The 12722-nt window shown below is 33.1% G+C and overlaps 1 protein-coding gene across 1 annotated transcript in view; it reads left to right on the top strand.

The window, feature by feature from the left end:
* LOC110102564 (trafficking protein particle complex subunit 8) overlaps positions 1 to 12722 on the top strand; it is a 67851-nt gene that overhangs the window by 11264 nt on the left and 43865 nt on the right. The window contains exons 5-6 of the mRNA XM_020830968.2: positions 10585 to 10689; positions 10845 to 11007. Coding sequence (XP_020686627.1) covers positions 10585 to 10689; positions 10845 to 11007 — 268 coding nt within the window. The remainder of the gene's footprint in view (positions 1 to 10584; positions 10690 to 10844; positions 11008 to 12722) is intronic.

The raw sequence follows: 12722 nt of genomic DNA, 5'->3' as shown, positions 1-12722 counted from the left end.
CTTTCGCATCGATCGTCACTCTCTCCCAAATATAAACTTTTTAATCTTGTCAAATTTCATGCAACAAAAGCCTACTTGACTCCATATAGCCTAAATGGAAGTCAATCCACTCTTAAAATTTGCTCGACATGTTTGAAGTTCCTATGGCCTGTAGGATCATAATTGTAATAGTCATTCACTCTTAAAACAAGCAACTCATAGTTGTAAATATTTTATAATAAGTAGAACCATTTTATAAGTTTGCTATTACAATTAGTTTTACAGAGGATCTCCTTAGTAATTAAAATGTTGAAAATAGTTTTTATAAGCTTATAATGTAAATATATGTAAATATATAGTGGCAAATTATATGTGGATTAATTCGTTGCCAAAAGATAAGTTGATGGAGCAATAAATATTTTTAAAAGATTTTGAGTAAAACTTATTTAATAAAACACATGTGCTCCTATATTATGACCTATGAGTTGCTGGGTTGAATGAATATATTTCTTTATATTGATTTAAATATTGTTCTTTTAAGTAATGTAGCACTCTTTGAATTGATTTCATCTTAGTACCATTTATGTTGTCAGATCAATTCGTTTGATTCAGCCTCTGCAGTATTGACATCATTTGCAATATCCCTGGTGTTGAATTAAAAAAAAAGACTTTTCACTAGTCGATATAGCTATTCTTATAAAATCAATAGACTAGTTGGCATGAGGATATAGACGACAACGTGGTTGAAAGTATTGGTTATGTAGATGCATGTAGATCATATTCACATGAACTTTTAAATGTGATCATAATCACAATTATGTTTATCTTTGTCTGTCTTAGACTATGCAACCCAGTGTATACTTAAATATATCATGAAGTTCAAGTCAATCCGATTTGGGTTCTAAGTTAGCCGAAGAAAAAAAATCACTTAGTTCAGCATGAACTGGCCATATTCACCATGAACTTGTTGGGTTCACTTGAACATGCTAGGTTTGCTAAGAGGTTACCTGGATCACATTGAACTTGTTAGAGTTATCTTGAAGTCAAAGCTAAGTTGATGTCATAAGTTATAATATATTGGATATCTCAAGGAGTATTTGAGTGTGTTCCGAGAGCTACTTCAAAGTTGGATATTGTAGAAAGATCCTTAGGCTATGTCATATGGTGACGATCTCCAAGTATGAAGCCATTAGCTTCAACTCTTGTGATAGATGAGACTTGCTATCCTGACTACAACAAATAATCTACTCCTCGATGAGTTGAGCAGCCAATGCCTCAACTGACAAGTGCATTTTTACCTCTAGTCGACAACACTCATATCAATGCCGAGGAGTACTGATGCAGGACTACATATGCAAGGTTTAATTCATTTATATTTTGCACAACTTATGATTGGAATAATTTTAGAACAAATCTACTAGCAAATTCAAACAACGAAATAAAGCAATTAGTGGTTATCCGCTTAGGCTAAATCACATGGTGAGAATTTTGAAACTTCCAAAATAAATAGGAAAACAACATAATGAGTAGTAGTAGCTTCAAAATAATCCCTAGTCTAACAATGAGAATAGGAAAACATAGAGGTGCGCTCAACCCTACGTTTACTAAGCGTAAGCAAGAGCAATGTGAAAGAGCCCGCCGTGACTGCAGTCAAGTTAAGAGAAGTTAGACTAAGAGATAAAAGATGTAAGGGGGAAGATGAACCTTCTTCAAGGGTAGTGGAGATCCTCCACTCAATGCCTTCGAAGTGTTCGTCAATAGCTTCAACCAAGTAGATCAACGTTCGCTCCAAATAATCTTCTACGGTGTGATCAACCATTGGATTTACATCGAAGTAGGTAGATTGTAAAATGTCAATGAAACCGTCCTCGTCCTATGTTATCCCATAATCAACTTCCAGATCCGCCATTTATGGAGGATTGAAGCTTCCTAACAATTGATGCTCCTCTTGAATAGTAACAAAGATAAAGGAGTTTCTATTGATAGGGGGGAAGGAAGCAAGTTCCAATTCTTTTTCTCTTATAATCTGAAAACAGTTTCAGATTTCCAACAAAAATCTGAGAGGAATTTTTCAGATTTTTGTGGGCTAGAATGTAGAGAAATTGGAGGGAGGAGTCTAGCCTTAATTGTGAAGAGAAAGCTGAGAGTGAATTCCAATTCATAGGTTATGGACTAGAGAGCTATCTAGAGCAATTAAGAGAGAGGAGGGGGCGGTGGAGCATGAGAAGAAAGAGGGATTTATTTCCAAAAGGGAAAGGCATGAGTTGGGAAGGAATTAAAGGAGGTGGGGGCTTGACATTTTCAGCCAAATAAAAAATTATCAGGTTTGGAAATATTTCCAAAGAGATGGCTTGGTTTTAGGAGAGATTTCCTATTTTAAATTCCAAATGGGGCCGGCGGCATTTAATGGGAAAATAGGGCGTGTGGCAATTATTTATTGCATGCTAGATTAGGATATATAAATTAGGAAAGGAGATTTTAAATCCTAATCAAATATAAATAGATTTGAATGAGGTGTAAAGACTTTCCTAAAATAGACTTTGTATATTAGGAAATATTTTGAATTTCAAACAACTTGAATTTGAATTCAAATATAATCCTAAATATATTTAAGCCATAATAGGAAATAAATGGAAGAGGAGGAAATCCAAAAGAGGGAGAAAGGGGGAGGTGGCCGGCGGCCAAGGGGGCTCGGGTAAAGCCTTGGCCGTGGGATGGAGAGGGGGAGAAAGGGCCTCGGGTGGGGTTTGTGACCGTGGGATTGAGAATGGAGGAAGGGAGGAGAACTAAGAGCCACCGGTGGTGACTGTTGGGTACGACGGGTGGCCTCTCCTAGGCTCCACCAAGATCTCTAACTCTCTCGCTCTCAAGCTCTCTCAAAAGCTCCAAGAAGACAAGTGCAGGAAAATATCTCATAATCATTCATTAACCAAGAAATAATAAGCAAAGAGCTATATATAGCCAAGTACAATGGACTCAAAGAAATAAAAGACTAAATTGCCCTTTGGGCTCACACATGACATTTCCCACTACAGGGGTATAAACGGAAAGATCAAAATAACACTAAGCAAATAGAAAATACATAAATAATAAAATAACAGAAATGGCTCAGAAATACAAAGACTCGATCGTGGCCGTAGATCGTCGGCCACGACTCTGATAAACCTTCCATGATCTGATGTCCCCATCAAGTACAATAGCAGAGCATTTGCTTCTACCTCTAGTTGACCAAGGGGCTTTAACTCGGTGGGAAATTTTCGGTGATTTCTTAGAGACAATAGAAGTTGTCTGAAGAATTCGAGGTTGGAAAGGAAGTCATATCTTCCGTAACAGCACCAACTTTCCACGAACCTACTAATATCCCACCATCACCTTGCTGAGAGTTTCAATGGCTGCAATTGCGAAAGCCATCTATAAAGGCTACTTAAGTGACTACCGCTAATGAAGGTTGAAGCTCATGTTAAGAAACCCCTCAAAATATTGTGCTTTTCACAAAGATCATGGATTTAACCTAGAGGACTGTTGACATTTCTATAATCTGGTCGAATAATTGATAAAGAGAGGACAGTTGAAGGATTTTGTCATAGTGGATCCAAGGAGAAGTGATAGGGCCATGGCGGAAGAAAAGAGAAATGAATCAGTTTTAGCCTATAAGATCCATATTGTTGGAGTGATTCCAATTATGCTTGGTGGAGCAGGGTTAGAGGCATCGTGGCAAGCTTATCTCAAATGATTCTGGTTTGGAGAGGTGAAAAAAGCATCTCCATCAAGAGCCACATTTGCTAAAGTTGTGCCCATTGCTTTCATTGAGGCAGATAGGCTTGTGAATATAAATCCTTGTAATGATGCAGTCATTGTCACATCTCTAATCACCAATTACCTAGGCAGTAGCATCCTAATTGATACTTGAGCTCTATGAGCATTATTTTTAGAAGTATTTTTTGAGAAAATAAACTTGAATTCTTCTCATTTAACACTTACTGTTGGGCCTCTTTCAATTTTTTTGGAAAATGATGAGAAATGGAAGGAATGATTGCGTTGTCCATCATTAGGGGAGAAGGAGAAGATCAAATTAATAGCTATGGCCTACTTTGTCATAGTTGATGCCGTAACAACATACCATGTAATCTTTTGCCAGCCTCCACTGAATACTTTCAGAGTTGTAGTCTCCACTCACCATGTTGCTTTCAAATTGCTGGCAGGAGGATAGGTTGCCTCCATAAGAGGAGACTTATTGCAATAGTGGGCATGTTTTTGAATGGTTATGAGAAATATTCAAGTGGATATTCTTCAACAAAGTTAAAAGAGGGCCTGCACTTAAGACTTTAGAGGTTGTAGAGGAAGTGCTATTTCTAAAAGAACTCATGATCGATCTTTTTCATATTAGCACTTCATTTAATAAGGAGCACAAAGAAGAATTATTCAAAACTCTCCAAGAGAATATTGAAGTTTTTAGCTTTGGCAGTTGCCAAAATGGTAGGTTTGTAAATCAATATTGCCTTCCATAAATTGAACTTGAAAGAAATATTAGGACAATAAAATAAAAGATCAGAGAATGAGCTGCAATGCAAGCCAAACCAGTTCATTGTGAAGTCCAAAAACTCTGCAGTCTGAATTCATTAGAGAGGTACAATTCACATAATAGATTTAAAATGTAATGGTGGTTAAGAAGTCAAATGTTAAATGGATAATATGAATTGAGTTTACTAATTTGAATTCAGTTTACCCAAAAAAAATAAAAAATAAAAAAAAAACTATTCACTTTCCAGAATTGATGCTCTACTCAATTCTATAGTAGGATTCCCTGTCATGAGTTATCTTGATGCATTCTTCACTATTACCAAATCAAAATGCACTCTGTTGAATGTGAGTAAACTTCTTTTATAATTGGTGGCGATTTATATTATTATAATATGACTTTTGGCTTAAAAATGCATGTGTGACTTATAAACGAATGATGGATTATCTGTTCAAGTAACAAAACGGGAGAAATATTGAAGCCTATGTTTACAATTTACAGGTGAAAAGCAAAGTCCAGAGCTACCCATCTTAGTTTTAAAAGAGGCTTTGGCAACATTAAAGAAATTGAATGTGTCTCAATTTGTTCAAATGAACTTTGGGGCAAAATATGGAATATTCTTAGGTTTTCTTCTTACCATAGAAGGAATAAAAGTGAACTTAGATAAGGTACAATAAATTCTTAAAATCGCTCTTTGAAAATTGCCAAATAGCTATAATAGCTTGTTGGAGTTACAATATTACGTTGCTTGATCTTGAAATAGGGAGACATGTGCTCATCTCTGTTAAAAACTTTGAGAAGTGCCAAGCATTTCACATGGAATAAGGAGCTTGAAAATGCATTTAATCGGTTGAATTCACTTATTTCCTTACCTTCACTGCTAAAAAGCCCACTACTAGGGTAATATTTACTTTCATACCTCAGAGTATGAGATGAGGTAGTGAGCTTGGTGTTGTTAAAAGAAGATGACGGAAAATAATGATTAATTTACTATGTGAGCAAAGTTCTCCTTGAAGTTGATCTAAAACACCCATTTATGGAGAAATTAGCATTGGCAATACTTAGCACTGCTCAATGACTTCAACCGTATTAAGCTCATTTAATGCAAGTCATCATTAACCACCCATTGAAGATAGTATTCACAAAGCTTGATCATTCAAGAGTTGAGTGAGTTTTGGATTTGTTATATGTTAATGACTGTTATCAATGCACAAATGCTAGTTGATTTCTTGGCTAATTTCACTCTTTTGGATGAAGGAAAGGATATAATAAACTAAGAAGAGGTTTTTTAGGCTTTATATTTTGATGAAGTCTCAAGAGCTTGATTGGTTGGAACTAGAATGGTTTTAAAAGCTCATCAACAATCATGTTGACACGAGTTGAAATTTTATTTTCAAATTACTAATAACCAAGCTGAATATGAAGCATTGATTGCTAGACTAGGTTTTGCGGCTGGAGTTAGAGCGAAATATTTAACTTTCTACTTGCATTCTCTACTCATGGTGAATTAGGTGGATGAACATATGGGAGGAAATTCTATGAAATATCTCTTTAAAGTAAAAAATGGAAATTGAAAGATTTGAATATATCAGAATAAATTTATATACTTTTTTATTTGAAAGTATAGGTTACTTCAAGATAACTAATGGAAGGATTTTAGTAAAAGTTCCCGCATAGCATTCATTGCATAAAACGTAAAAGAAGTTTTCTAGCTCATATTACAATACAAATTAAGGGTGACTCGAAGTAAGCTTTTCTTTGACTTCCCATACAGAACTAGTTGCAGCAACGAAAAATATGAAAGCTAGATTAGAAGTAAATTCATGGGAGATTGCTACACTATGGATAAATTGTTGTATAACAAACTTGCCACCAACAAGGAATAGGCTCAGTTTGGACATCTCTAAAAACTTACGATTAAAAACAACCTTAGTCTGCAATTCCTGTGCTTCTTGGCAGAGAGTATTGGCGACTTCATTACAAAATGCTAGAAAACACCCTCGATCTAATTAACTTTTCTTCCACTAACATCTTCTCATACTCAACCGAAGTTCTGATTAGGGCGAGGTGATTATTGAAGTCGGTTTTATTTGAATCAATTCGACTTTACACAAAGAAGATTTCTTGGTCAAAACTCAATCATTAGATCCTCAACTTTCTTGTAAAAAAGTGGCTCTTGGTGCAATTGGAGTAGAATTGCGAGCATCGCGACTACATTTTTGGAGAATACACATTGGAGTTTTATCTTTTTCTTTCTTAGCAGTGGTAGTTGTCTCAAGAGCTACATTAACTTTTTTAAAAGTTTTGGGAACTTTGTCATTAACACCAACTTCCTTTGAACTATCAGAATTCTTCCTTACAACAACCATCATGAGTCCTTGAATTAATGTCAAGGGTATCCTTTAATTTTGGCTTATCCATAGAAGATTCAGAAAGGAGTATCTCTTTTTGAACAAAACTTCAGACATAAGCTTCTGCAAGGCGTTGCAAAGTTTGTAACTAAGAAGGATCACAATGCTCATGATAACAACTGGATCAGGATTTATAATAACATCTTTCTGAGTTGGACCTTTACCTTAAAGCTCACTCATAGTATGGTGAATATGACATCTCTAAGTTAGTTTAAAGAAAGGTTCTCTGAGTTTGTTTAACGATAAGTTTCTCTTTTTTACCTTCTTAGATAATCTCTTGTCCGGCTTGTTCCATATGGAAATTCAATACAAGTCACGGGATTATCCTTCTGAAAATTTATATTAGAATTATTAATACACTTATTAACAATTTTAACATAAAGACATATTTATATGAACTCAATAATTACTCGAATTAACAAAGTCGCTAGTTTTATTGTTGTCTTATTCAAAGGAACAGCCAAGTTACCAACTTGCTCGTTTGCAGGGACATCGTTGAGATCACTCAGAGAAGTTGCTTTGGTAGTGACAACATTATGATTCTATGCCATCTTATTCGACTTGCCTTCTTCTAATTTCCTTTTTTTAACAGGCTTCTTTGAACTCTTCTTTCTCTATTAGTCGCTTGAATTTGTCCTTTCTTCGCTTAAGAATTACAAAGAATTTTTAGGTTTGGCACATTGTCAACTTTTATTGTAGGGAGCTCGGCCATTGAAACTTAGAGAAAAAAAAGATTATCAAGTCTTTTAGAGAGAAAAAAGATGGAAAAAAGTGATCTTAAAATAGTAAACTTTTACTTATTTTCAGTGAACCTCTTTTTCTGTACAAATAATCTTCTTGATTAGTCGTTTATTCAATAAGTGATTTACTTGAAATATTCTATTTGAAGGGTTGAATTTTTAATTATAAACTCATTGGTCAATTACAGGTTTATAGTATAGCATTAATAATGAAATATTCGTATAGCATTATAATTTATACATATGAGCATTTAATATAAATTTGAGTACTGCAAATCCTTGATTTATATAACATTCATTAAGATTTATATTTTTCAATTTTTAATCTTTAACAATTCATTTATTCCAAGGGCTCCGTCTAAATTTTTGTCCAATATAACCATTTTCTTTTTTATTTCCAATATTTTCATTTATCATGCTTGGGTATGTTCCATCCCCAACCAATACCATAGGGGGGGTGAATACGTGTATTTGCATGTTATATTTCACTCATTTCATTTCATTCTCTCTCTCTCTCTCTCTCTCACACACACACACACACACACACACACACATATATATTGTTTTCTCATTTTAATATAAAACTGCTCCTTTAAAATTTAACAAGTATAATAAAGTTAGTGTAAATCAATGCATTGAACCAATAGTTAAACTATATATGCTATAAAATAAAATGTAAATCAATACATAAGATTTATCTCCTTTGAATTCAAGCAGCACCTAAAATTAAAAATATAATTACATAAATTTGTGCAGATATTTAAGAATTATATTGTATTAACTCAAAGTAAATCTCTATTAACATATTAATTTATTACCTAAAATTTTTCGAGAACATTTGCATTCTGTACTTTTGCCTCAATAAAATTACTCAATTCTTCTACTGTCCAAAACAACATTAATTGCATTAAATACTATTAAAATTAACCCTAAAGGTGTTGATCAACATCAAGATAACGTTGAATGTCTCTAAATTATCAAATCACATTTCTAATTACATTGCCTATCATATTCCATGAAAAAATGATCAAAATGATGTTTAAATATCTCACATTACAACAACAACAACATCATCAAACCTTAATCCCACTACGTGGGGTTAACTACATGAATCCTTTTTTCTCGATTGTCTTGTTAATAATGAAATTCTCATTTATATCTAATATAAAAAGGTCATTTCTAATACTTTCTAACCAAGTTTTTTAGGTTTACCTCTATCTTTCTTAATATGGGTCAAATCTAATACATCTACTTTCCTAACTGGTTCATTGGAAGGTCGATGCTTTATGCGGCTAAACCATCTAAGGCATGTCTATCTGATCTTATCTACCCGTGGAGATACTCCAAACTTTTCGCTTATATACTCATTTCACATTTTGTCTCTAAGCGCAAACCACTCATCTACCTGAACATCCTCATCTCTGCAACACTTAATTTAATGCTTCTCTTTTAATGGCCAAATTCTGCACCATAAGCATTGGAGTTCTCACCATCATCTTATAAAATTTTCCCTTAAGTTTGAGGGGTACTTTTCTATCACACAATAGCCCGATGCATTCCTCCACTTCAACCATCCAACTTGCACTCTTAATAATATCTCTATCAATTTCATCATCAATTTGAATATCCGAGATATCTAAAATGTATACTCTTTTTAATATCTTGATTGCCCAAAGTCACTATCCCCCATTAGATCTTTTACTACTAAAATTACTGTCTATATATTCGGTTTTAGATCTACTCAGACGAAATCCTTTAGACTCTAAAATCGAATATATGTAGTGTATTTTTAGTAGCATCAGATCTAGTTCGGAGATTGTTACTTTGGACAATCAAGTCATTAGTACACATTTTAGATATCTTGGGTCTATTGTTCAAAGTGATGGTGAAATAGATGTGGATTTTATTAGTAGAATTTAGGTTGGATGGTTGAAGTGGAGGAATGCATCGGGCTTGTTGTGTGATAGAAAAGTCTCCCTCAAACTTAAGGGAAAATTCTACAAAATGGTGGTGAGAACTGCAATGCTTTATGTTGCAGAATGTTGGCAATTAAAAGAGAAGCATTATATTAAGTTAAGTGTCGCAGAGATGAGGATGCTCAGGTGGATGAGTGGCTTTCTCTTATAGATAGGATACAAAGCGAGCATATACATGAAAATGTTGGAGTAGCTCCAGTGGAAGATAATGTTAGAGAGAGTCGCCTTAGATGGTTTGGTCACATAAAATGGCAGCCTTCCCGGTTAGGTGAGTAGATGTGTTAGATTTGGCTTATGTTAAGAAAGGTAGAGGTAGGCCTAATTAGATTTGGTTAGAAAATGTTCGAAATAAGACCCAAGTAGTGGCATAAAGGCATGATGTTTTTGTTGTTTTACTGGTCAGAATTATAAAAAAAATCTGCTCATTAATCAACAATCTGCTCTCAAATGGCCAACTTCCTTAAAGCTATTGTTGGACAAAATATTTAGTGCTATGGCCTAAGTGTTATTTGTATTCATTTTCTATTGTTATTTCACACCAAAAAGGAGTATAGATGTACAATTTCATTTGTATTTTCACGTCTTTCACCTCATATATCAAGCCACTTTGAACATTGGTGATTTGCATCTGAGATCTCCATTTTTATGCTTAAGATTCATGCCATTTTATTCTCTCATGTAAATGTTATCCCAACTATATGAGGCATTTACATGAGGCCCATCCAATCAAAGTTTTTACCATTATTCGCTTTTCCTCTTTTGTTGCTTGAAATCCTTGTTGTAAGTAGGGAACGCCTACCATAACTGAAGCTCTTAAACTAAATTTGGTATCTCTTTGAAATTGGTCCACAATTTATTATTGTTAAGGACTCCTATAATTTCTACCCTTTTATCTTATTTTTGGAAGTGTTATGCATTGGAATTAAGGTAATTAATTGAGTAAATTTTTAACTTTGCAGAAACTGAGTTGAACTTCTGCCCATCCTGGATTCAGACCTTCAATAAAGAGCTGAGAAAGTCTGTTTCTTTCTCTGAGCACGAAGCTTTTGATCACCCTGTAGCATGTAATTAAAGTTTTTATTTGTTCTTTCAGTAGTTGTCTCGCAGACTTATTTCTTGTTGTGGCTTTTCACTGCACTGCATTTCTTGGAATTCTAAGAACTACTTACCAGAATTCTTTTCGTCTGATTACTTGCATTACTTGCATACGTGCGTGCAGGCCTTTTCGTTGTCTCATCTAATGATGCACAGCCGATCAATAGATTTGTTGATCTATTCAACACAGACCAGTTGCCATCTCTTCTAAATGACGGTGTTATGGATCCCAAAATTTTGAAGCAATATTTGTTACTCCATGAAAACCATGACGGAACAATGGATAGGTAAAGCATTTTTTAAATGGAAGATCTTTCTCCAACTTTTCATTTCAGAATAAAAAAATTGTATATATTTTCCTCTCATTACCACCGTATTATGCTGAAAATGATATGCCTTAGAGATTTGCTTTATTTCTTCTTTTGGTTTTGAACATTTTGAATATATCAGTAAGAAGCACGCACGCCAAGTACATGCACATTAACATGTAGACACACAAGTATTATATATTAGAGAGAGATATCTAAATGGTTGAAAATTATATTTTATAAATAATTTAATTAAAAATGACCAAAATACCCCTTGATTTAACACCATTAATCCCAAAATTTGATTTTAGGACTAAAAAGTTTTTCCTTTTTAAAGAGTTGAGGGACCAAATTGATCCCTCAAATGAGTTGTGGATCATTTTGGTCTCTAATAAAGAGTTAAGAAACCATTTTGATTCGTTTCCATCTCTCTCTGTGTATATATATATATGGATAAAGGCTTGACGTTGTTGTTGTTGTTGTATATATATATAATTCTCAAACCTTGCAATCATTTCACTTTAATTTTAAATCAGCAAATTTATTAAATATTATTTCTTTTTTTTTTAAAACCAAACTCTATTAAATTGTCATAGAAGATGAGATAAAATGTTTCTTATGTTGTCATGTTCTTTAAAATAATAATCCAGTTAAGATAGTGAGATTTTGTTTTAAACTTTAGTTACGTTTTCAAATAATTGTGGTATTTGGATTTCATGCAAGTTGAAAATTTGATTTGATTTCACATGGAATTTAGATACTATTTAGACAAAGGAATCTAATAAATTGAACTAGCTATTCTATTAAATCTATAAAAGAATTAACATTATGCTCTATATAAATTAGAAACATTTCAACAGAGAAACAAGAGTTGCATGTTTCATAAAATTCATGCATATTTAAGTCATGCATTCTCTATTTTTAAAATATATATGTATTTGTGTGCCTTAGTTGCATCTAAATCATACCTAGAAAATAGTAAATATGAAATTGGAAATGGTCTTAAAATAACATGAGATATTTTTTGTTAATATATAAACTGTATATAATTTAAGATATTATTATGTAATTTTTGTAAACTAACTGTCAAAAAATTAAAAAGTAATGGTAACTATAAAATTATCTGACCACTTTATAATTATATAATTAATTACATATTTCTATAAAAAATGAAGATATGGCTGAGATTTATTAATTGATCGTGTTATATAATCATTTAATTGAAGAAATTATCAATGCTTTGATGAAAAGTTAAGAATGAATGATCTAGATCTTCGTTTAAGAAGTTTTGGTCAGTTTTTAAACTATTCTATAAAATGAGTGCGTCAATTTCATTTTTGTGTGGAGGAAATAGTTAAAATGATCCATGGATTGCTTGTGAGGGTTCATTTTAATCCTATATTATTTAAAATGTCCAATTTAATACCTTGATTGACTTTTTAAATATGAAGCAAAATAGTCTCAAATTTTGAATAACAGTTTAATTTGACATAAATTTCACATAGTCACAAATGAGGTTGGAAATGAGGGTATTTTGAAAAGAAAAAAAAATAAAGTTTTTATATATCTTAATCTGCGTGAAATACGCTCATACCCCACCTTATTTGTGAACTTTCTGTGAATTATTTATCAAAGTGAACAATAATTCTAACGGTGGGATTATTTTGGATTATATTTATGGAATCATGGAACAA

This window comes from Dendrobium catenatum, unplaced genomic scaffold (assembly GCF_001605985.2).
Source record: "Dendrobium catenatum unplaced genomic scaffold, ASM160598v2 fragScaff_scaffold_938, whole genome shotgun sequence".
Taxonomy (NCBI): domain Eukaryota; kingdom Viridiplantae; phylum Streptophyta; class Magnoliopsida; order Asparagales; family Orchidaceae; genus Dendrobium; species Dendrobium catenatum.
Note: the sequence above shows the minus strand (reverse complement) of the source record. Positions and strands in the feature narration are given on the sequence as shown.